This window comes from Egretta garzetta, unplaced genomic scaffold, assembly GCF_000687185.1.
Source record: "Egretta garzetta isolate BGI_Z169 unplaced genomic scaffold, ASM68718v1 scaffold175, whole genome shotgun sequence".
Classification (NCBI taxonomy): domain Eukaryota; kingdom Metazoa; phylum Chordata; class Aves; order Pelecaniformes; family Ardeidae; genus Egretta; species Egretta garzetta.
The window spans coordinates 2647300-2673603 of NW_009259860.1; the positions used below are offsets into that span (position 1 = coordinate 2647300).

Below are 26304 nucleotides of genomic sequence, written 5' to 3' on the forward strand. Positions count from 1 at the left end.
GAAATTCAAGAAGACAACTGGATTTCTGGGGTACAACCCATTCCCCATAGTCCCAGTTCAGCAGTCTAGTGATATTTAAGTTTACTTTCACCCAGTTCTGAACCTTCCTCTTAGAACAGCTTAGACTAGGTGCACTCTGAAAGTGAGTATTTCCTTATTTTGTTCTTAAATTAACCTCCATTGGCTATAGAGTGGAATGATGCAATGGGTTATCATCAGGTAAAGACTGAGTAGATGTATTATTGCTCAATGCCTTGGGCACAGTTTTCTAGAAGAGAGAAAATCCAGGGAAAAAGATAAAGCTCAGAAATAAGAACAGTGTTTCTAAAGGAAGAATGCTAACTTCTTGCTGGCATTGGCAATTTCCTCCGAAAACAGTTTTTGACAGAAAATGGACTTTCTGTAAAATTCAAATTTGCCACACAATAGTAAGAGCTTATTGGTTTTTGATTTGTGACTAAGTAAAAGGAAGGATTTGGCTCCCAAGAGCTGCAATTCTGAAAAGATGCCTTTTTGCACTCTCTTATGAATAGGTTCATGATCTGAATGGGATTTTCCATGACGCATGATGAATATTCAAGGACATGTTGTGTCATCCAGTTTGAGTGTTTTGCAGGGAAGTCAAACAAGTGGTGCATAGAGACATCAGATAAACCTCCCTATGACACTGGGACAGCTCAGGTGACATTCTCTAGAGTTAAGCCAAGAGTAATTTTGGGACTTTCCTCAGCTGAAACATTTTAAACTCTCCCTTCCACTAAATTCAATGTGGTGGAAATTCTAGTTAGATTTGTCTGATCCACTTGTAGTTATAACAGAAAAAGTGAACAAATATTCTCTGGCTTTATGTTTCTTGATTGTGAAACACTACAACCAAAACTAGAATTAGCTTAGACAAGTAAGGTTGCAGTCATGCCAACCCTAGGTTGGGCAGTATAGGAGTGACTTGCATCAGTATGACTTCTATACCGCACTAATGAAAGCAGACCAAACAATTCTAGGGCAACTGTGCATGTGGATAAACCTAATGGCTTCTGTTTAGGCCAATGGCTAACAACCAAACTAGGTAGTTAGCCTTATAAAAGTAAGGTTATGATGCTTTAATAGATATTGATATTCAAGGACTATTTTAATCACAATAATTGATGTTCCTTGATGTTATCATTTTGAAAACAACTTGATTTTGTGTAGACATATAAATATTGTGGCAGAATATTATTATTATTTTAACAAGGAATGGTTACATTAATTATATGGGTAATTATAGGGAGGGATTAACTGATCAGATTTTTACTTTCCACTGAAGTACTTCCTTCAGACATAAATTTGCCTGTATTGTTTGGTGCTGCTGGCCTGGAAGAAAGATTTGGCAGTGCTTGTTTGGACAGATGACTTCAAGTGATTAGCAACCTGACATCATATGCTGGCAGCAGGATACTAAAAGAACATGCTAATGTCCTCCATTTTGACACGCTGGCTCGATTTTGTAATGAGCTGGCACTATTTATGATTCCATTTTTATCTTTTAAATGCCATGACAGATGCTAGGTCCTACAGCCAACTCTGTTGCCATCAAACTGCAGAAAGCATGAAATATTGCTAATGGTGAAATCAAACCATGCAACTTGTCCTCTTAACTGTGCCTCAGAGTTGTCCCCTAAATTTCATCAGTGTGAGGAGAATATTGGCTGGCTTCCATTACTAAGGAAAAGATGGAGCAGCCATAAACCATCAATAAACAACTAAAATCTCCCAAAGTGCAGAAAAAGGACATCTTGACACAGGCAGCTTCATCACCTGTGAAATCAAGTGGCATCCAATATTTGCATCATAAATTTCAGTCTGATGTGTATAAGCAAGAGGTTGCTCCTCTCTGATATTCTGTAGAAGACTGGATGAATCTTCAGTTTCATGAAGTGAATTATCTAAGTCTTTCACTTAAATATTGTTTGAGATATCATCCAAAAGATTTTACAGCCATCAAAAGAACCAGAAGAAACTCACTTCCACTGCAGTCTTCCAGACTTTTTGAGAGATGGTTAAGGTCTTGACTGAATGTGTTTTGCCTTTTTTTTCCCCCTTGGCATAGTATTTATCATCATTATTCTAGTTCTGTATTTGATTTCAACTAGATTACTAATAGCACAACCCTTTTACCATTGGCACAATAGCATTAGGTCAGTGCAGACAGATGTCTCTAGGTTCCCAGCTGGGAATACCATCCTCAGTAAACATATTTCTAACTGCTATATAGTCCCTGGTCTGCCTATGCTCATTCCCATCTGTTTCATGGCATACTGCCAGCTTACAAGTTGATCAAGCCCTAATCATCCAGCATTGGTGAAGGCAGTGAGGAGTTTTAGATGGACAGTCTGTGTGACACAGTAAGCTACTCCATGACCTACTGAAGGTCACTTACATCCAAAGCACACAACAATAGGCCAGGTTCTGACCCTGTAATTATTTAAATAATTCTTTGAGGTCTGCAGTCAAGAGAGCAAGAGGAGGCAGATAATCTAAATGTTGACTAGTCCCCATTTCTCTTATGTACGGTAGAAGCATGGTAGGTGGAAAGCAGTCAGCTAGGCTGGCCCTCATGTTGTCTGGAACAACCATCCCATGATGCTGTCCCACACAAGATCAACTGCATAGGTCTAACTGTGTGTGCATTCAAAGTTCTGGACATTGGGAGGGTGGGAGAAAAAGGGAAGTCAGGGAATATGGATAATCTACCACAAGGAAATTTCTTTGCAAAGAAGACTCTGTCCTGGCTCAGGCAGAACAAACCTGGGTGAAAACCACCCTCCAGGATGCTTTTGCATATACTACGCAGCATACCCACAGAAACTTCGGTAGAAAGGTAACTGTTATGTACTATATGGTGATGAGACACAAAGGATCGTGACACATTTTCAAAGAAATTTTTAGTTTCCAATACCCTCAAAGGTTTTTTTTATAAGCATGACAATGTGCAATGTAATTACTTTCAGAAAAAATACTTCAGTAATGATCTTGACAATGAAATCTAGGATGAATTTTGAAAGCTAAAAGATTGGTTTTCTCTTTATTTTTATCCACAACTAAATTTGATAATAAATTTCTGCAGAACATGCTGTCACTTTTATGGCAAAAGCCCATACCCAGCTGGATAAGCTTCCAACAGATTTTCTCTCCAGCCCTGGGCACCTTTATCTTTCTTTTGTTTAGGAGAGGAAAATTAACTGTAGAGCATAATCAATTCTTTAGTACAGCTAAAGAAATATTACTGCTTGAGATATAACTATAAGAGACTATGCTGCTATTAATCAAAAATCCCATGCAGATCTGACCCTTTGATAAATACATGTTATGGACATCCACATTTTTAAAATTGCCCTAGCAACTCGTACAGTTCCGTCCAATATCTCCCACAGAATCTTAGTATTTCAGATGACCTTTCTTGAGTTTTGTAAAGAAACATAAATCAGTTCCTCTGAATATCCAGAATTTTACAGATACAGTTAGGGTCTAAACAAACACGTGAGGTAAGATGAGGATGGATCTTTTTCCAGCTTGCTTTTTTAGATAGTTTCAGGGCTATTTGGTAGAAAAGGTTTGTAACAGTGGACAGAAAAAACCCCATTGACCAGGCAGACCATGCACTTTACACACCTCTTTCTGTATGTTGTAGACAAAGCCAGCACTTTCACTGGCAGTTGTCACTACCAGGTAACCAAGTGAAAATATACTTAAGGATGTGTTCAAATGTGTATGTATGCCAGACGGTGCAATAAGCCCCCCAGCCAGCCCACCATTTTAGATCTGCTCCATCTGTATCTGAGCTAGAAGATTAGATCAGCTTTGTTATGACTGCTGAGACTGATGTGTACAGCCTCAAAGCCGTTACTCTGGCGCCTACTCAGATTCCCACAGACGCATTGTAGCTCTTGCCACATACCTGGCCATCTGCTATCGCGTTTTCAAGTCATATATCCACCCCACCCACAGCCTGGGTTTGACCTCAAAGCAGCACTACTACTTTTGCAGTATCAACACAGGCAAGTCCTGTAGTAAAGGTGTGTATTATCATTTCATTTCAGTCCATGGTGAATCAAGAACACATGCTGAAGACTACCTTGCCTCTCTTTGCCAGATTCATCATCAGCAATGGACTGAGGACTAAACATGGGACATTCATGATCTCCTTGGAGGCAGTCGACCAAGCTTTGCCCACACTATCCAGGAACACAGGGTTAAGATTAGTGGAAGGTGCTTTGGCACTCCTTTCTCCTGATGTCCTGCAGCTTTCAGACCCAGACACTGCCAAAGAAAACCTTACCTTCCTCTTGGCTCAGCTCCCCCAGTATGGTCATCTCTATTATCGAGGGGCTGTGCTACTGCAGTACAATTTCACCCAGCAAGACGTGGACAACAGGGATGTTGCGTACAAGCACCGAGGTGGGGATTCCCAGATTGACAGATTTACATTTGTTGCAACAGATAGGACTAATCAAGGCTTCATCGTGAATGGGAGGGTGCAGAGCCAGCCAGTGGCATTCACCATTCAGGCAAGTGTGACCACAGGCCTACTTAAAAGAGATATATAGCATGATAAGGTTAAAATGTAGTAATTTTGCTGAGAACTGGTACTTGCTGCAAAATGTGACTTAACTGAGGTATTTATCAGCTAAAATATTTGCTTTCTGTGTTCCGTGAATAATTAACCTACAGAATTAACTACTTGCCATAGTGCGTTACTTGGGCAAAGAATTTTATAGGGTGCAGAGAGAGAGACTGTATTTAAGAGAAGACAGACATCCTGCTTATATAAATATAAGCAAGTATATACTTACATACTTGTACTTGCTAAAATAACCCTAAAGTTGAGCCCAGCTATGGGGAGGTATGAACTTCCTCCTGCTCTGCTTTCCAGCTTGGTACCTGACCCACTGATTTGCATGTGAGGGATACTAGGATGACTGTTGATCTCCATGTCACAGGAATCTTGAGTTACAGCCACTTCGCTCCCACAACTGACAGCCTGTCTTCTTTCTGGGACTCTTTGTAAGATGCCTGCTCTTGATTCTTCCTTCCTTTACTAGGATCTTTCTGTCCATTTCACATTTCCCTCATTTTCAAGTTCTTCCCACTGTGTCATAGGCTCAGATGCCTTTGCTGTGACTTCTTGTATGTATCTATCTATCTGGCATGTTTCAGTATGCAAAGCAGGCCTGGTTGCATTGTATACCAAAATTCTGTATGTTCCAAAACACTGATAATAACAAAGAGGCTCCTAACTTTTCCTGATGACAAAGTTTGAAGTTATATGATGAGCAAGGAGTGCCAATTCAGCAGAAGATGAGATATGGAAACAGCAACAACCGTGGCAGAGTGCTAGAAGATTCACCAGAAGTTGTGAAAGGCGGCACAGTTTCGAGGAGACATATTGGCCAGGCCTATAACTGTGATTATCATAATCCTTACATTTCCATGCTTGCTATTGCAAAACAGAGGTGAGAAACCTTTGCTGGACTTTTCATTTGCTATGATGAAAATTACATTGAAAAGGAGAAGGACTAAGAGGAGTGTGGGACATCAGGGCAGAGGTATATAGAACCTGTGTTGCGCTCCCCAGTATGTGCTGTATCCCACTGCAGGCAGCAACCAACTGGGCAATCTGGTCATGGAAGCCACTCATAGGAAGTAGTCCTTAACTGGAGATCAGACTTCTTCTGGAGCAGATTGCTAGTCAAAGTGGCTATTGCCACCCTGAGCAGGCTACTGTGCTTTTAGCAAAAGTAGGAGAGAGAATATCCTGATACTGTAAAATGAATATACATTTGTCTAACTTTGATTTAGGTGGATCATTTGGACAAAATGGCACCAAAAATTATTCATCTCCATTGCTTTTCTGATGTGGAACTGCTGAAGAATGGCAATTATGGGATCTATATTACTGCCAGGTCCCTGAAGGCATCTGACCCCAATACAGAAGATGACAAAATAATTTTTAAGATATTACGAGGTCCTCATTATGGCTACCTGGAAAATGTAACAACAGGTGCTGTCTTCTATAATCTCTGTATTTTGGGACATATCAGACCAGATTCCAAAACCTACCCTGTTAATTTTTGCTTGATAGAGGAAATAAATATTTCTTTGCAAACAGAAATGTTTTAGCGTAGCAAGAATGTAGTAACAAAGCTTTTACACTAAAACCTGAGTCTCACATTCATCATGAATCCTCAAAGAGTTTGAGATGATTGATAATATCTGCCATTTGTGTCAAGAAAAAAAAGGATGAATATTGAACTTGGCCATTTGATAAAACATGTCACATGGGAACAAATTTGCTCTGGCTTATAATGGGCTGGGGTGTTGCTGCTTGGCTATAAAACTGTGTTTCTGTAAGTTCAAATTTTCTGTGTTAAACAAAACCAAAAGTTGAAAACAGTCTGTATGAGCTACGTGGTTCTTATTAACAGGCCTTTCATTCACCTGAACATTTCTCTTCTCCCCCAGGTGGATTTATTCAGGAAGGGTTTAGCCAAAAGGATTTGAACAGCAAAATCATACTTTACGTCATCAATCCATTGCGGGAAGTGAATTCAGACAACTTGGACTTTCAAGTCACAGATGCCAGTGGAAACTCTGCAGTGCCCCAAAGGTAGGGAGGGGGCTGGTGGGTGCTGTGCGTGCTGCCCGCTGGAGCGAACGAACCCGTGCCAGGCTTGAAGCCACGCAGACTTGAGCAAAGCTCTGCCTCAAACATTTTGCTGACCAGCAGAGGAGGTTTCTTCCCCTCAGGGAGGCAAAATACAAAGGGCTAGCTCCAGCTTAGACTGGGGCACAGTTCTCAAGGGCTTTTGGGGCCTGGCAGAAAACCATAATGGAGTTTCCTCTTAAGTGGCAGTTGGGCACTTGGAGATCTGAGGCACCAGCTGCTGAGGGACCGGACTGTGGCTTCGTGTACACGGTCCTGCAGCTGGAGGTCACTCTTGCCCTGTGCTGACGGCAACACTTTTTTCACAAGCTTGAGATTATGATGGAGGGATGCTTTCAAGCACTAAAAGCTATGAGAGCCGCACTTCTGCAAAAGACCGCTGAAAGAGGACGTCGGGCACACAGCATCTTCTTGGCCATCCGCTGAAAAAATTTATAGCAGGCATATTATCAAAATTTCCTTGTGACCTGTGACATGCCCAATGTACAAAAATTAGAGGCTGGGGTGTTATCTGAACTGTGCTTTGAGGATAAAGGCCAACAGTGGGAGTAGCTCTACAGCACTTTTCTCTATTTCTGAAAACAGGGCTGGGTGTTCCACCAATGCATTTAATCAGAAGTAACTGAGAAAAATAGCTAACGCTGTTTTCCTGGGCTAAACTGGCTCCTCACAAGCTAGGGCCCAGGGTGAGGGAAAAGCAGCAGAGAGCTGTCTGCAGGGGCCAGGCTCCTCTGTGGAGCACTTCCCTGCATGCAAGGGAGAGGACGGGGAGCGAGCAGAGCTGCAGACGGCGTTTCGGCAGTTAATCGCTGTGCCAAAAGATGTCCCCATACACAAGCACTTCTGAACACAGCCAGCCTGAGCACTTCCCAGCTGCGCTGCACTGGCTCACAGGTGCACTGGTATTAAAACCACCATCAAAGCGCTGCCGCTCCTCGTGGGAAGGTGTGGGTTGTCTTCTATATACACAGCAACACACAACATCATAGCTTTATGAAGAGAGCAAAGAGAAGCCACTTTTTATATGGAAAAAAGGAATTTCAGAGAAGCGGAATTTGTCTTTCTGCTGCACTGGACCTCAGAACAAAGGTGAATCTGGCTTTTAAGGAAAAAAAATATTTTTAGTATTGTATTTAAAAGCTTGTGAGAGATTTTTTTTTAAACAGTTTATCACCTAACGGTCACTGGTTCAAAATGCAAGTTTGATTTACATGTTGATATTATTAAAATTGGATCCCAGCTTTTATCGGAGTGCTGCCGGACTGCATCTGGTACATGCATCCTCTTATCAAAAAGAAAGCAAATTGGCTTCTAAATGGGCTGCCCATACCATGAATATCAGAGGATACAGCAGGACAGGAGGAAACTTCCACTGCTGTTAGAGCTAGTCAAGCCTGAGAGGTCTAGAAGTCTGTGTTAGAAAAGTTCAAACTGTTTTGTAAGTAGCACAGCTCCTTTTCCTTCTTTTTGCTCTCTTTCATTCCTCTCTGAGTCCCACTAACTTTTACCAAAGCTTTTAAAAAGGCGAGATCTTTGTTGGCTACCTTGTGCAGCATGCGATCCTCCGAGGTTCAGCCACATCCCCTATAAACAATTCTAAAATTTAGTGTCTGAGATGCCTGGACTCAGCCACTTCTATGGCTAAAGAGCAAACTACACAGAGCACTGAAGTAAGGGAAGCAGAGAGGGCACTTGCATGGAGGCGATGAAGTCCTGGAGCATGCCCTATACTCTAAGAGGAGGAGAGGGAGAGGATAGATGAAGGTAGGTGGGAAGAAAGGAGGGTATTGCAGGGAAAATACTGGCAAGTAAGAGTAAAATAAAACTACAGGGATAAAGGGAACCAAGAAGAAATAGTGATAGCTTGTCTTGGCCTATTTGGTGTTAAGGAGAAACTAAACACTGCTCTTTTCAGAGCTGCTGCAGAACCCCTCTGGTTCTGAAACAAGGTTCAGGCTTGGTTTGGGGAAGACTGGGGCTCGACTGGAAGATCTATTAACCGCCTCTCACTCTTTCTAATCAGCCGAATCACACAAATGTGTTGATTAGGAAACAAAGACTTGGTATGTGTATTGCCTAAATCAGCAGCCAGTGAAGAATCCTCACCCAACCTCGGAGCAGCAGGGGCTGGGGGCAGCAGGGGGGCGGCTGTGCATGACAGGGGCTTTCCTTCCTCTCCCACAGGCTGGAGCTACGGTGGTCTCGGATTGAAATGCAACAGACTGAATATGAAGTGTGTGAGAGCGTGGGAGTGGTGTCCCTGAAAATCACCAGGGCAGGACAATCTGCGGAGCCTGCCTTTATTGCAGTGAAGGTAAAGCTAAAAGCTGAGCTCCTAACTGGAAACTGAATAATGAGTAGTGGAGGGTGTTCATTTCTTCCTCAGGCTTAAAAGGCATTTCAGTAATTGGCAAAGAGGCCATGCAATTAAAACCAGACTTACCGGGATATTGTCCTTGCTAGTACAGATGGTTGAAAAATTGCTGGCAAAACTTCTTGATTTTTAAGTAGAAATGCTGATTAACCAGAACTGGAATGTTTTGGAGCAGTATTTCAGTTCAGATGACCTCCTGTGACAGACCAGGCAGTTTCCTCCGCCACTGTGCTCAGAAGCTGGGTGTCCAGGATTTGCCACTTTAAAATCCAGGCTTTGGTCAACCCTGGGCCTCAGGACTTCTCCTTTCCCTGCTCAGGCTGGAGGAACCCAGGAGCTATGGGAGCTTCAACCTAGAAGTCAAGGCAGCCTCCCTCATTTCTCACGCCACTGCCATCAGCCTAGCAAACAGCCCAAGGAACCCCCTATATCTTCAGTAATAGCCTCTGCCTTATGTCAGAAAAATTAGAGTCAAAGCTGCAGGTTCTGATTTTGTAAAACAGGTTTTGTGCAACTTGCATTCACAAATTTTATTTTTCCTTATAAAAGGGAAATTCCAGGGTTTTACAAGCTCCCCTTGCTAGAAAAATACTAAAAGTTTCCCTCACAGTTTCTCAGGATTATAGCCCTAATTGGAAACATGGTTTTGATTTTTCCTCTACTGAAGTCAGTGGGAATTTTGCCATTGACTTCATCAGGGGCCATCCTGCCCTATCCTTCACAGACTCCAATGACTCTGCTCTGGTTGTCACTTGGCTAAAAAGTCGTGTGAAATTGACCCCAGTGTCAGGAGTGCAGTGCGGAAGCTGGTGTCCTCTGCCGGTTTCCTGTAAAAATTTGGAGAGCTGCTGGAGTCCCCACACTTACATATGTGTGGGTTCATGCCCATCCCAATGGGTCTTTGGGGCTGACAGGCAGCTCTGCATGCAAACGCTTCTTCCAAGACCGCACAAAGGGCTAAATGGGCAAATGTGGCCCGGCTGCCATGGCTCTTCCAGGATGCCATGATGTGCCTGTCCAGGAGCCAGGGATGGCTGGGTCCCCAGGCATGGCAAACAGCAGCATTATCTTGTGCTGCCAAGTACCAATTCAAGAGGGGGTGAGGCAAAATTTTAAGATGAGCAAATTTTTTTCATTATGAGATTTAAATCATGATCAAGGACAGAATGACAGATGCACATCACAAGGTTTATTCTTTAGGCCTGTATCTTTTTTTTTTTTTCAGCCCAAGCACATGTATGGGTTGGCATGTCTTTTTGAGACTCCATGGAGAGGCACACAGTAGCTTCAGCATGCAGCAGAGCGCAGCGGTTTGGTGAAACAGGTCACAGCATGGCATTTACTATTTGGTTTCTTCTCAGGTCAACGAAATATCTGCTATGCTGGGAAAGGACTTTACAGTGACTCCCTCCAAGCTTGTTCAGTTTGATCCAGGTATGAAATAGTCCTCTGAATAATTTTTAAATTAATTCACTGATTCTGAAACTGCAAATTCTCATTTTGGAGAATGAAACCTATTCTGCATCAGTAGCTAGGGGAGCTGAATAGGATTAAAGACACTTGGGCTCATTTACTGGAAGTGCAGTGGGCTTCCTTTGTGAATTAATATCCTTATTACTTAGTGTGAGATGGTGTGCGGTCCCTTTACATCAGTTAAAATATCAAAAGTGCTGAAATAATGTCTCCTAATCTCCTTACAGCTAAACTGAGGAGGACTCACCCTGAACTGAGCTGTGAGATGCTTTAAAGATTTAAAGATTTGACCAGGACACTGGTCAAATTTAGACAAAACTGAGTACAACTTAAGTTTATGCAAGGTATCCAAGAACAGAAAGGTGCAAAAGAACCTGAAAATTGTCAGAGGTTATCTTTGCTTGCACTGTAATCATAACAGCAGTCTGACCTTGGCTGAGGCTGTAGATAGCAAGAAATTACAGTAACTGCATTATCAAAAGGAGCTTGATTTGGTTTTGCTGGGGGAGAATCAATAGTAAAAATGAATACAAATGTGAAGATACTGAAAAAAGTTTCCTCTGTTCTGCACAGTTTATTATTATTATACTTTGGGTATCTCCCTGGGTCTAGGGAAAAAAACAGCCCAGGTGAGAGCTGCACAATTTGCCATTCAGAAATTCAGCTTCACCCAAAAACCTTGGTTTTGCCCATATAAATAGATTATCTGGGAATTAAAACCCCTTTGCTATCATAATCACTTTGTTTGCATATGCAAGTCTGAGGTTTTTTGGAACACATCCTGTTGGCATAGTCCAGGATTTATTTGAGTTTCGGAAATGGGGTCCACACAGGCCTCCGAGGATGTTGCCTGCCATGCCAGCAGAAGTTATCCTAAGACTGCCAGCAGTAAGATTTCAATGGCAGAAAGTCATAGTGACCACAGAAGAGACAAAATATATCATCTGTGAAAGGCTGAAATAAATGGTATGGATTTGATCATAAAAATTAGTCTAAGTGCTTACCTGCATTTGACAAACAGATATGGGCAATATAATAAGTCAGTTCCTGCCAAAGCCTAGGGATTCTTTTACTTTAGGACTTAAGCTTTTTAATATGTAAAAAAAGCATTGCATGCTACAGAGATTATGTAGCATTGCATCCGTGGGCGAACTCATAGATAGCCCAGGTTTGTTTGGCTATCCCATAGGAAAACTTTAAGTTCAGTTAGAGTCACAAATCTGATTATTTTGCCACCACAGCCCATCTTGAGAAAGGCAAATTTAAAGTAAAGGTGTAGAATGAACAACTGCTGGTTAGTTTTCAGAGGTGGACAAGGGAGGACACCCAGCAGACAGCAGTAAAAAAAAACCACTGGGTTGAAAGGCGGAAATCTGCCCTGACTTCCAGTGTTTCTGGAACACACATGAAATCTCTGAAACCAATGAGCCACTCTCTGAGACCCTTTATCTAGGATTTGATTTTTTTTTTTTTTAGTTTCAAATTAGAAGATGGAAGAAAGATTTGAGAGATCAGCATAAAAAGTCCTTCATACAGTGCTGCCCAGGATGCCCGCTCTCTTTCCTCTAATGTACTAAGCAGTCAAGCTTACCAGTCTCCGGACTGAAATGGCTAGAGATTGTTGCAAAGAGATTTTTAGTGCAAGGCCCTTTACTAGGGTTTTCCTTTTGTGGTGGTCCATGCAGATTCTCCAAGCATGGGACAGTTTGGAGTTACTGCTATTGTCTTTCTGAATATGGTGGTAAGCCACATGAAAATTAACTGTGAAGGTGGACAGGAGAGAGGCACATTGTTCCCCTTTTTTCCCCAGCTTCTTGGTTAATCCAGCTGAGCTCCCTCACACAACCTTTGTTTGGGTGGCTCTCTCCAATAGTCCTTTGCTTAGGCTTAACCTTAGGGAAGGACCCTCCGAACTAGTACATTCAAAGCATCAGTTTCTTAGTTCTGAATTCAAGATGTTTGATATGTATTGATTAGTAGTATTTATTAATTATTTAGTAAGGCTGATTTTAAAAACAGTCCTCAACTACATGAATTGACTGGACTGATTGGCATGTTAGAGTTAGAATGTAATCAATAAGTGGTAATGAAAAGGAGCAGAAGATGACTCTACCCAAGTGTATGGGTCTGCTTGTACTGACATCTTCTCTTGGCTAGAGGGTTCACACTGGAAAGGAGCAAGGAAATAGAGGTTATGTGAAATGTCATAAGGATGTCGAGGGGTTTTTTGACAATGTTGCACATATATCTTTGATACTCATTTTGGATGTTAGCACTGACTTTGTGATGCAGAAACAGTTCCCAAGATGTTTTGTTGACAGCTATGTGTATGTTGAGATCTGTTTCTGTCCTGCTGCTTCTGACTTTTCCTCAACAAATTTTGTAGCCTTTGGGGTAATAACCAGTCTAGTCCTTTACCTTGGAATGATCTTTTCTCGTTCCCATAATGCAGGCCCGACGTTACCCAGTAAAGGCAAGCAACCAGGTAAAAATTTTGTAACCAAGTATAAAATCTGCCTAAAAGGTTGTACTTGAATCTAACATAGTCTTTGATCCATTTGCAGGTATTTTAAGTAACTGTTCCTTCTCTAAAATTAAGCTTTCAAGATAAAAAACATATGATACATTTTCTCTTGAAAATTGCAATGGAAGTCCTACATCTATGTATTGTGGTGTCATTTCCCACAGCTACAGCAGCTTTTTGTTACAGTGTATGCACTTGAACTGAATCATCATTGCCCAGGAACAAATTCGAACTTAATGTTATTTGGGAGAACAGCAGGAGTCCAGTCGGTTGGTAGGAGCACAATAGCATACACCAGCTACCCCATTCTAGCTGCAGACATGTTAATTAATATATTTCTTTGACACCCTGATTGATTGAAATAGCACTTAAAGAGTAATTAAAATGTTTATTTCTGTTAGGAATGTCAACCAAGACGTGGAATATAGCAATTACCTATGATGGATTAGAGGAAGATGATGAAGTCTTTGAAGTAGTTCTGAACTCCCCTGTGAATGCTGTTCTTGGCACCCGGACAAAAGCTGTAGTGAAAATTTTGGACTCAAAAGGAGGTATTCTCTTTTGATGTTCATCATTAAGAAGGTGGGACAATCTTGGCTGAGTAGCTACTTATTTTCAACCACAAGTTGTTCCTAACACTCACCTTCAGATCAAAATGCTTAATTTCTTTTTAGAGGAAACAGGCTTGACAGTTGCAGACCCTTTATTCTCTCGCACAATCACATTCATCCTCTTAAGAAACACAGCATGGAGAAAGCAACAAGTACAAAATGAGAAGGGTGTAAGGAAAGAAACCACTTTTCATAACAACACGAGTTCAGTTCTCATTTATTAAAGTGGGAAAAAAATATTTTTAGGTCCATTAGAATTTTTTTCCCAGTTACTGTATAGCAGTTGTTATACACCTCTGAAAAAGATTAATTTTCCTCTCAAAAAAGAAAGCTAACAAATAAACCCAGCTCTTAGAAATACATTTTCTAATTCTTAACAAACACAGTCCACAACATTACAGCACACAGCAGTGATCATTACAGAGATTAGGCTTTTATGTCTGCATTATTATTGTATTTTTCAGTGATCAAATGTGGTGTGCCTAAAATCACACCAAAAAAGAAGCAACTGTAGAAAAATACAAATAACTAGCAAAGCAACTGAGTCCTCTGAAAGCTGAAGAGTGTTTTTTCTTCTGGTGCTTAATGAAAAAGTATTTTAAATACTTGTGTTGCAATGAATTAGGCTTCATTTTACAAAAGGTTCTTTTAAAATTTCAGATTGGTTTTCTCATTAGCACTCATAATGTAAACCAGGAGTTAATTGACGCAACTAATTTGTAGGAACAATAGCATCCTGGATTTCTGAAGAGAAAATTTTCTGGGCATGATGGAAGTATCACCAACGTTAGTTAAAGATACCAGTCTATCCACAACCAAAAAAAAAAAAGCACTGCAAACCCCAATCTGTGCATGAAAACAGGTACTTTCAGCAGAGGCTTGGCTGAAATTCTGATCTGTGGGTAGACAGATGTATAAAAACATACCTAAACAGGTAGTAGTTGCAGTCATAGTCATAACAAACCTTTGTGGGGTTTGCTATGAGGAGGACCGAACAAACAGCAAATCAACCACATCAAATGAAAGAATCACCCAGCTCTTAATGACAGGCTGTGTGCCTATGTCAACGTGACCAGTTATCGGCCCATGCAGTTAGAACTGAACATCTGCCATTTTCTATGCTTTCAGGTCAGTGCAGCTATTCCCATTCTTCTGGCCCAAGCAAGCACCACTTCTGGGGGAGAGGCACAGTGTTCCCACTTTCTTCAGGCTCTTCATCACCTCCCAGGCCTGGCAATGCTCCCTTGGAAGGGATCCCACTGCCTTCTTCCAAAGGGATGAGAGAGCACGGAGAGGACTCGTGGCAAGAACACAGCTTGGTGAATCAGTCGAGGACCAGGCTGAGAGTGACTGGAAATGGCAGAATAGTAAGATACTTCTGTAGTGCAGTGATGGACTGATTGGTGAATTCATTGGGATTTGATGCCTTCATTTAGTTGTCATATTTTTGTAGGGATCCTACCTGACCATACAATAACCATAAACCACCTGAATTTGCTTGGGGTCAGACCTGAGCTATTTAAAAGCACAGGGGCGGGGGGATAAAAAAAAAATAAAATTCCTGATTTTGAGGATCCATGTATGCAAGAGAGGAAGAAAAACAGGATTAGGGGAGGAAACATGCATCAAGCAACTTCAGCAATTATGCAGCTTCTAATCTTGTCTAATTCATGGGCCTGCTAGAAGAAAGAAGTCACTGGTGCCAGGCCAATGTATAGAAGCTGTGCATCTGCTCCTGAAGTTGTAAAGCTGAAAATGCTGTTAGCTTAAAGAGGGAACAGTTACTTAATATTTGCACATTGCTTTTCCTGCTTAAGCTACATTGGTTTAACTAGGTGGTTTAATAGCATTCCGCTATTGTGATCTTAGACTAGATCTTGTAGCAGATCTTGCATAAAGTCTTTTTGTTTCTATAATGCATGAATATGCCCATGTCATGCTGCTATTCTACCTTTTTCAGGTTCATCCTTCATCTGTATTTAGAAATGGAACTGACGTGGTTTTCAAAGTAAGAGTATTATGAGTATTGCTCAAACATTTCTGTGATTCCTCTCTGATTCTGTTCTTTGCAGGCTTTATCACTGTTAATAACTCATTATGACCAATACTTTATTTTTCTATGTATCTTTCTTCGGTGTCACTTCCCCTTGATTTGCAACAATTTGTATTATAATGCCTTTTTTTTTTTTTTTTGGTTTGGGGTTTATTTAAGAGTTGCTTGTATGTGCTAACCCTTTCTTTTCCCTCTCCTGTTCTGCTTGTGTGCGTATGGTACTGTAAAACAAAGTATCATGGGATGGTATCACTCAAAATAGAGGATGTCGCCTCATCAGCTAAGGCAAACAAGAAGGCTCAAGTGTCAGTAATTAACCAAGCACAACCACAGATAAATGTCGTCTCCTCTAGGAAGACAGAAATCCCACAAGCTGATAAGGCAGAACTGGCATCTGAACTGAGCTCAAGACATCAGGTATGAAACCTTTTGTTTCACAGGCATTTTTGCCATCTGTTTTCAGTCATGCTGTTTTCCAAAATGATTTAACACCTCTGAGATCTGCAGCCTAACCCTTCCCACTCCAAAGCTGAGTTTAACCAATACACAGATAAATTAACAAGTCAGCCCTTGAAGAGTTTTCATGTCATAAATTTTTAGTAGAATACCTTTTTAATCTGTTTCGTGTAGCTTGTTTGTTCTATGTAATTATTTTCCTTCAATTGTTCAAATGACATTTCTCTTTCCAGGACTTCTACTCTTTTCCAAAGGCCTGTACACCAGATTTAAAGGGGCTCTTGCATTTTGAAGAAAGCACTCAAAAGTTATTTCAGTGTGATGGGATAATATGGAAATTCTGGAATTCCCAAAGCCAGGTAAAAATGTCACTGTGAGTATGCATCTAAATCGGAGCACGGAGTCTACAATGAGTGACACTCTCAAGCAAAGGACCTTTCTGTAACAACTATTGACTTGTACAGGGAATTAAAGCGTTGTCCAGGGTCAAGTTTGCTGTCACCAGAAAAAAAAGATTCCCAGAGACGTGATGAGGGCTTGATTGCTGGGGTTGCCTTTCCTCTCTGTCACCCACAGGTGCTCCAGGATGAACCGCATGAGCACTGATGTCGTGGTGCTTGTGGGGATGTGGGCATGAGACAGTCCATGAATGAAGTCTGTGAGAGAATGGGTGGCAGTTAGTAAAATTAGCTCACTTAGGTATTCTGTAAACATGCATCCCCTCCACCACCTAAGATGACATGCTGAATTTTGTTGCGCTGCATTCCCTACAGGGACTGCAGGAGACAGAAAATGGTGTCCAAACTAATATGGTCTCTTAAAAGGGTTTTTGGAACTGAAATCTCATGTCACCTTTAAAGCTACTCATTATAAATTGTAGGCTCCTCTGGCAGGCGTTTTTTTCTTTGCATCTTTCAAGTAATGCTGTAGCTTTATTCCAATTTAATTCTGGGGAGGCTACAAGCAGCGCCTCCAGCCTCAGTCTGATTATTAGCACACAGACCTAGACCACTATAAGCAGGAGTCTGTTTTACCTTTTCCTCTTTTATTTTAGGAGGTAAGTGCGAAGAAATGTCCCTCCGGATGGAGTCATCACGAGGGCAGCTGCTACTTCCTCGTAGTGAATCACAAGGTCACCTGGAACACTGCCGCTCGGGCTTGCAGAGAACAGTAAGAGACTTCTCCAAGTGAATGTGTGTGCTGTGCACTGCTGTTGCCCTGAGCTGAATGCTGCTCTTGGGGCCGAGTTAATTGGGATAAGCCCCACTTTGGTTGTGGTGCACAGCTCCCCCCCAAAAATAGAACAAGCCCTGGGATTCAGCCCCAGTGGAGGGTAGAAACATTACACTAGTCTCACAGTGTTTCAGGTGGTGACGCTACCTTATTCACAATGTGAATTCCCAAAGCTGTCCATCTGCAATGAGGATGCTTTCCTAATGGGAAAGTTAGTGCGGAAGAAGAGAAATAGCACAAACACCTAGCCTTTCATCCTCTCTGACCCACCACTTCTTTTGCTCTACCTTCACTTGATATAGCAACAGTACAAAGTTTCCAGCTCCTGTGTGCCTCACCGTATTCTTCTGAAGATGTAGCTCTTCAGATTCTATAACTACTTGGAAACTTCAACATTCAATTTAACAGTAAATTTCTGACTTTTAAGGATAAATAAAAGCTAATAAATAATAATAGTTTTCCCAAAGTGGGAGACAAATAGAAAATCCACCAGTCTTGCTCTTCGGAGGCCTGCTTTGTGATTTTGGTTTTAGGAGGGATAGCTTAGGACTGGAAGAAAGGCTAGCCATGGTAACATGTAGCTTGCCCTGGGATCATGCATATTCTGTACCTTGTACTGAATTGTGAGTGGCAGATTGAAGACCAAGCTGAACAATAGGAGGCGCTTTAACAGACATCTCCATTACTCCGTGAAATGAAAATTGAAACAGGGAAGAGCTGGAGATGAAAGAAACAGAATATATCCAATAAGTGGTTGAAGGACACGCAGGAAACATGAAATGTGGACAAGCATGCATAACAAACCTTGATTCATTCCACTCAGTTATGCCAGATTATGTTGTCTTGGTAACACGCAAAAGGGAAGCCTAATACCTCCCAGCTAATGGGAGTTACTCTTTCTTAAAATGTAAATGTTACTTGCTCTTGTGAGCTCACCACAAATATGACATTGTTAACTGGTTTACTTAAAACTTCAGCTCCTGAAATGGTTTACTATCCCTTGCTTTTATCCTGTTACTTGTCCAAACAAAGCTGCAAGTTGTGAATATTCTAATATTTTTTTTTCCGAAGGCTTCAACATTCAGTTGATCCCTTGGGAACATATGTCACTCTGCTGTGAGTTGTTCCCCATTTCCTAAAAGCGTGCACTCCTTGTGACCCACACTATTTGTAGGCAGTAACCTCTTGCTGAAGGCTATGGTGTATGTATGTAGAAGTTAAACCAAATAACAATAAATTAATATAGTGTTAAACACTTACACAAAAAGTCAAGGCATACCACTGAGTCCACAAGCAAGTGAATCCTAGGGCAGCGATGATTCGATTAATGTCAGACTACCACAGACTAAGGAAGCTTTATCCTCGTAAATGGAGTACTCCTGGCCTCCATCTGGAACTGATTTACAAAAGTAAGACCCCAGGCACACACTTAAAAGTGGCACAAGAAGATAGCTTAATAAATTTTATTTTGTGCTTTTGCCCAGCTCCTTGCCAGCTATCACCATCACCACCAATTTTGGTATTTCTGTTATTAATATTTCTATGTTGACATTTAGATAGCTGATATTCCCAACAAGCAAACAAAATCAGCATGGAGGTCAATCCTCATTTTTTAATAGATCAAACAAACATTAGACATTAAATGAAAGGGTTAGAATTGACTTTCAGTAAATCAGCCTGTTTCACTGAAAAATAAGAATCAATTTTATTGCTACAAAAATGGCATTATTTTAAACTTCAATTCTGTTGCTACTTCTGTTTTGTCAGTGTAACTTCTATTCAATTTTCTTGCTACACTTTTTCTGTTATATAGAAGAGGAAAAAAGCACCAGCATCGTTAAAGTTGTTTCAGTAACAGTGTCCAACTAACCAACTTCCTAACCTCTTAGAGAAAACAGTGTTATCCTGAGATGATGGACTTGAAACCGAGATATTCCATCAAAGCAATGCTATCAATTCACTGTGGAAGCAATTGCTTCCTGGACCTAACTATATGTATGTACATGTACCTGTTTGGGCTTCTAATGACTTTTGACGTACATTGCATCCATTTGTTGCAGGTGGCATGCCAAACTTCCCTTCAGTTTCCACAAGCAGGGAGTGAAGCAGGCACAAAAATGTACTTGTCTTGATGCAAGGTGGTGCATGCCATGGGATAGTGTGGGTGGAAAAAATCTCAGCTAATTGCTGTGAAAATCTTGCACCATTTCTAACCCTTCTCCAATACACTGGAGAGAAAAGTGGTTTAAGAACTCATTTCTCTAGCTTTGTTTTGTATGCATGAAGAGGCCCTTGGCAACATGAAGAGAAGCATCTGGGGGATATTACGGCTGAGTAATCCCACAGCAGCCTGATTTAGCAGCAATTTCAGTGATTTATGTTACAGTTCTTGTTTATCCCACAGGAACATGTCCTCCCCAAGGGTCAGTGCAGCTGGGCTCGCTCACAATGCAAGGTGGCTTCACTGCTGCCACTGAAGGGACTCTGCGCTGGATAGACAGAACCTACAGTCGCATCTTTTTCTCTGTTAGTCAGATTATGCCTTTGTCTTCTTGAAGTTGAACATTCAACTAGAGCCTAGACATGGTCAGATTTCAGATCCCTTACTGCCAGCTTTGTAAGACAAGGGCTGTTATTTTGTTCAGAGTTTATATATTAGCAGCATGTGGTCTCAGTCCCTGGGGAATCACAGGCAGAGCCGCATCTAAAATAATGGGTTAGATCCTTTACGACAGCTCAGCTTTATGATGACCCTTTCTGTGGCAACACTTTGCCTAGCACAAAGCAGGACAGACCCTGCTGCCCTCCTCTCCTAATGCTGTGCTAGTGCTGTCAGTGACTGGGTTTAGCTTACATTACTGCTAGTAACTCCGGCGTAGGGATTTGGTTACCTGGAGCCACTTTAAAGGCCCAGAGTATCTTGTCTGCCTTTCAGCTGCCGCTCTGGAGGTGTGGGGCTCCTGTAAGCTCTGCATCACGTCTGCCAGCCTCATCTGAGTGTTTTGAATACACTGCGAGGCATTGTAAGCAACAGTAGACACCTATTTCAAGGCACTGGGATTATTCCCTAGCTGATCAAATGGAAGCCTGGGAGAAGCAGAGCCTCTCAGCCAGCCCTCCCCTTCGCTGTCAGTATAGGACATAGATTTATTACAGCAGTTGAAATTAGATGTCCTCCTGTGCCGTGGAGACCTTCACAGCTAGTCAAGTGTGCTTTTGCTGAAGTTAAATTTATCGCAATGGTACAAAGCTCCTTTAAATGTATTGGATAATTTAATGTAAAATCAGCATTATGTGCTAAGTGTTGTTAACCGGCAACATGTGCTAAGTGTCTTGCATATAATGCTTCAACATCAATGACTACCCAAAATATTTCCTTAGTTTGGGCAACTGCTCTAAGATGACGGATGCTTTTGACTTCATAGCAAAAATTTTAAAGCACACAGGAATAATTTCAAATGGACTTATTTAGCACAGAAATCGGTGATGTGTGGCATTGTTGGGTTTTCTTTTCAGTAAGGCTTTATGACCCCTTCTCTAGAGTCATTTAAATTAGGAAGTGTTAGATTTATATAACTCCATAAATAACATTATTTCGTCATTTCCTGTGTCTGGCGCTCTGCCTAGAGGTACAGTTAGTAATATTATTGTAAGTGGTATGTTCCTTCAGGACTGTTCTCATTTGACGGATGCTTTTGACTTCATAGCAAAAATTTTAAAGCACACAGGAATAATTTCAAATGGACTTATTTAGCACAGAAATCGGTGATGTGTGGCATTGTTGGGTTTTCTTTTCAGTAAGGCTTTATGACCCCTTCTCTAGAGTCATTTAAATTAGGAAGTGTTAGATTTATATAACTCCATAAATAACATTATTTCGTCATTTCCTGTGTCTGGCGCTCTGCCTAGAGGTACAGTTAGTAATATTATTGTAAGTGGTATGTTCCTTCGGACTGTTCTCATCTCCCTACAATACATCAAAACCCCTGACTAACTGTAACGATTAGAACGTTTTTTTCTCTCTTCAGTCGTGTGCGTTTCTCAGGCTGTATTTAGAAAGCACTCCTATGGAGAAAAGATTAGATAACGTTATAATTGCAGTGCTTTCCTTTCATAGCACTGAAGTCTCTCCCTGGCACTTGGATTGAAGTGGAAGTCTGAAACTGTTATTGCTCAGACCACCCCTGTATGTCATAAATGATATAGCAGTTACTGATACACATTGATGCTTTTTGTTTTCACATTTTCTAAGACAATTGAAACAACAGGAGTAAGCTATGCTTACTTAAAGCAAACAAGTTTGTTCCAGGCCTTTGACTGTCCTTAAGCATAAGCCAGATAAAATGACGTGGTTTTGGTGTTGCTCAGCTAGTTGTGATACCACGGTGACTGCTGCCCAAATCTCTTCTTAGCCCCAAGTTTGGTCACTGGCCACTCACAGTCACAGGAATGGCATCCTGCTGCTGAATCACTTATCCTGGGAGGACACCCCAACTGAGCCTGCTTTCCTGGGCCTTTTATCTGAGGAAGAAGATGGGAGTGCAAAACTTTCCAGGAGCTTTTATCAGTGTAACAGCTTTGTTCCTGGTTCACTGTGGATTTGGTGCCTGGTAGATGGGCCCAGAGGCGTGGAAGGATGTCACCCTGGGGACATGCAGGCACCAGCACCATGCATCAAACTTTACCATGACGAGAAACACAGTCAAAGCCTCTGCTGGGAGCTTCACTGGGTGAAGTTTTGGGAGCCTGTGCCATAAGTGGGTGAATAATCCTGACTCCTACCAGACAGTGGCTAACCACTTTGTGCTGGGATGGTCTGCCATTTGTAAAGTCACAATCAATGTTTCTGAGGCCAACCTGCCACACCTCTACCTGAGGGGAATGTACACAAATGTCAACGAGTTCCTCCACACTTTGTTCTCTGGCAGCCCCTGAACTTAGGGAGGCCCTGGTGGGACCTACGTTATTGTGCAGTGCTTGGTCTAGGGCAGCCTTGATTGCAGAGGCTGTGAGGGCTAACACTCAGCTGTCCTGCCAGCCTTGGCAGACCCACCATGCGAGGCAGAGCAAGAGGTCGAATCCCCTGCTGCTTTAGTTGACTGCAGGGATAATGGAGGAGGCCTTTGCAGCAGGAGTATCCCATCAGCATTACAATTAATTTGTTCTATACCATGCCCCTCTATGCCCAGACGAAGGAGTGGTCCAGATTTTGTGCAGTAGGGGCTGTGCAGAATAGTGTGGGCTACTGCTTTGAATTCCTCCTGATGTAAAATTTTCCTGCCTCCCTACCTTGTGTGGCATTATGATATGGTTTCCATGGGATCAGTACTGCTAGAAGAGATACAAAGCAGCAAACAGGAATGGAGGTCCAGGCATGGGTCTCTAACTGGGCAGCAGGCTTGGTGGTGGGCTTGCGCCCCAAGACCTGTTCATGGTCTCCATAGTGGATTCAAGTCTGCCATGCCACCCTTGAAGTCTAGTTGTTGTCCCAGCTCTTAAAGAAGACAGTCTTTACCTCCTTTGGAGCAATACTGATCTACTGTCTCCATTATCTGGCAACAGTCATGAAATGAGCAAAACTGTCATAATGCCATTGACTTACTCTGCTGCTAGAAAAGTTTTTGGTTCTCTTAAAACATGTTTTGATGAGCAGTGTCATTTGCTTGGGCCCCATCAAGCATCACCCAGGATGTTCTGGAAGGCTGAAGGGGTTGGCATCACTGTTAGACTGAATGGCAGTCAGAAACATGGGACAACAGAAATTAGAGGCTCAGCATTGGAAGGAAGGCAACTGCAGGTGTGACAGGTAAAATGGTGACATGATATCAAGGCAGGCAAAAAGATAGGTAAATAATAAAGTGGAGCCACTGATGGCTGACAGTTCCTGGCAAATGTGAAGGATGCTATTTGTCTCTTAAATGCTCAGGATTTAGCCTGATCTCTAAATGGCCTCAGAGCAGCCTGTTGGTGCTCGCATGCTTGGTCCTAATTGGAAGACTTCACGGTGGCAAGGCCACCCAGTGGCTAGGGTTTGCAAGTCCTCCTTTGGGGCTGCCATACTTCAGGTACAAACACAGAACAGGGCTTATGCATTGGCTTAATTCTGAAATAGTCTGATTTAATACACACTGCAGTTGCTCTCTGATTTGAACTAAACGTGTAGTTGTTGCAGACAACCCAACATTACCTTTCAGAACCACACTACCACTCTAAGCCAGACCCCTAAATTACACGCTCTTAGTTCTGTTTTGAAACATGGCCAAGACTTAAACTGTGTTATTCAAAGCTTTAGTTTTGTCAGAATATGATTTTAAAAAGATACAGTCTGCCCTGCTACCATATGGGTGAAGCTGTATCTTTCAGTGGCTTGGATTTTAGTGTGGGCAGATTATTATTTTAAAGAAAAGAATGCATCGAAGATTGTGTCAATGGTTTAAAACACAGTCTGTGAGTTACTACAGGGTACACATTTCCTGTATACACTTCTTCCGGTTGCCCAGCTGACGTAATATTTCTGTTAGAAAAATCAGACTAGGACTTTGGTTGCTCTCCGAGTAATCCAGAATTTTAAGACTTTATCTTCATGTAATTATTCTTTCATGCCAGTAAATAGTGGTTTTCCTGTGAAACATTAGTTACATGCTTTATACTGGAATCAATGCCCCTTGTTGATAAGTCGATGGGAGATGTCTGTCGCTCAGTAGAATACTAATTACTCTGTCCTCTCTCCTTGAGCCTAGATACCTGGGCAGTCTAGCAAGTGTGGCTAATGAACAACACATGCAGTGGCTGTGGGACTTCAGTGGGAGGAAGCCCTTTTGGATAGGCAAGTACCTCCGTTGCCTCTCCCCTCCGAGGATTACAGTTCCTGTGCCCCTAGGAAAGCAGAAAAGGCCCGCAGCCTGTTTTTCAAGTGTTGCATTGTCCTCAACTTTCTGCTGCTTTTATTATTTCAGAGCAAGGCATTAAAATGAAAGCCATAATTTACCTGGCTAATTTTATAAGTCTTCATCAAAAAGAAGAGTTTATCGTGTTGAGTATTGCTGGGTTGTTTTTGCCTTGAAACCTTTCCTGTTTTAATGCTAGCTGAGAAAACAAGTTCTGGTGGAGCTCCTGCTCTTTTGTTTATCTCACTTTCTTTTGACTGTTACCTTATTTATATCTAATTTTTTCAAACTTTAAATAGTTATTTATGTTACTGCTAATTTAATGGTGTCATCTTATATCAGAAATCTTGTGAACTAATTAGATGATCAGCTAAAGGAAGATTTCATCACATCATTTTAGATTTAGCTGTCTATTTCTCATTATGCATCTTTCATTTCATGAGAAATGGAAAGAACTCATATGGGTCTCCTCTGTACCTCTGATTCCTTTCTGTGAACAACTGCCTTAGCTCACGGACTAGTGCTATTGCTTTCTTCTAGCCTGTCTTATTTCTGCTATCCTGTCCACCTTTTAGGTTCTGTTTTCCAATTCTGAACTGCGATTTTCTGCTCTTAGTAATTTTCTGAGGTGGATTTACTAGCTATACTATATTAACTTTAAAAACTACAGTTAGCTTGGGATCATGTTTAATGGCATCATGATTCTGTTAACCTGAGAGAAATAAACTCCTCTGATAAGAATCAAGACTACAAGACTGTTGTGTCAATTTTCCGATCTTGGTCTCATCTAGCGAAGAAGACAGGTAATGTCTGAAAATATGCCACCCATGTTGGTCTTAGTAACTCAGAGGCTAAGTGAAAAGACGTGTTTTAGTTTGTATTAATTAACACAACCCAATTTTACAACTGTTAATTTCAGCAGTGTAAAGAAGGTCTACAAAGATCTGCAGGATTTGTTTTCAGAAAGAATCTGAAGGCATCTGAGGCTGCCCAGGCTTGAATACAACATTCTGTTGGGCTTCTTAGGTATCGAAAGAGAAATCTGGGTGGTGACAGACATGCAATAGATGGAAAGAGAAAACGTTTTAGATAGGCAATAATGGGGGAAAGTATATCTTCCCTTATTCAGATGGTACTAACTGCCTTATGAAACACTAAATTGTTATTTTACTTGTATTCTTCCAGATGTTTTTTTTTTCTCTCAGCACAATATCATACACATATTTTAACAAAGGGATAGAACAACATGCCTCTGTTGGCATCAGCATCCAGAGATGATAAACATCACTGACTTTGTCTTACTGATTTCACACAGGCTTGAATGACCAAGTCAATCCTGGACATTGGGAGTGGAACGGAGGAGAACCTGTGACCTACATCAACTGGAGAAGAGGCTCCTATCACTTCCCAAAGAGAGGAAGAAATTGTGTATTGGTGCAGAAGAGAGGAAAATGGCAAGCAACTGACTGCAGGAAGGTCAAACGGAATAGCTATGTATGTTCAAGAAAGCTGTAAAGAATGGAGGACCCCTGTGAACATGCGGACATTCACATTGATTCAGTTTTATTCATCTGCAGACACGTGAGGGTATGCAGTTAGAAAATTGTCCTAATTATAGGCAAGGTTTATTTTATATGCTGCCAGAGGTGCAGATGCATTGGACTCTAACCAAGGCATAGAGGTCAGTTGCAAAGATTAAGTCCAGGTTAAGGTTGTGAACTCTCCCCAAAGACTTTGATCTGTCACTTGATATGTCACACTCATATGTATTTTTACACAAAGAGCTAGGTCTGAAGGCTTTAATCACATTGTTCTGTAAAAATACCTTTTTTTTTTAAAGAAAGCAGCACATCAGTTGATTTGCTTCACTCTTAAGGAGGGGCTGTGAATTGGCTGTTGCTTTAATTAATTTGCAATAAAAACTGCTGTTTTACCCTGCAGTCACAAAAAGAGGAAGACTGCTTAGGGTAGAAATAAGGGCAGACTCTGC

General features: G+C 41.5%; 1 protein-coding gene across 2 annotated transcripts in view; it reads left to right on the forward strand.

Moving 5' to 3' along the window:
• FREM1 (FRAS1 related extracellular matrix 1) overlaps nucleotides 1–25829 on the forward strand; it is a 64788-nt gene extending 38959 nt beyond the window's left edge. The window contains exons 24-36 of one of the 2 annotated variants that reach the window (XM_035895575.1): nucleotides 4133–4547; nucleotides 5839–6040; nucleotides 6502–6646; nucleotides 8888–9017; nucleotides 10439–10511; nucleotides 13476–13625; nucleotides 14814–15052; nucleotides 15646–15693; nucleotides 15973–16155; nucleotides 16428–16553; nucleotides 17249–17364; nucleotides 24168–24253; nucleotides 25630–25829. In XM_035895575.1, coding sequence (XP_035751468.1) covers nucleotides 4133–4547; nucleotides 5839–6040; nucleotides 6502–6646; nucleotides 8888–9017; nucleotides 10439–10511; nucleotides 13476–13625; nucleotides 14814–15052; nucleotides 15646–15693; nucleotides 15973–16155; nucleotides 16428–16553; nucleotides 17249–17364; nucleotides 24168–24253; nucleotides 25630–25829 — 2113 coding nt within the window. The remainder of the gene's footprint in view (nucleotides 1–4132; nucleotides 4548–5838; nucleotides 6041–6501; nucleotides 6647–8887; nucleotides 9018–10438; nucleotides 10512–13475; nucleotides 13626–14813; nucleotides 15053–15645; nucleotides 15694–15972; nucleotides 16156–16427; nucleotides 16554–17248; nucleotides 17365–24167; nucleotides 24254–25629) is intronic. The other variant, XM_035895576.1, reaches the window with a different exon arrangement.
• The last annotated feature ends 475 nt before the right edge of the window (nucleotides 25830–26304 follow it).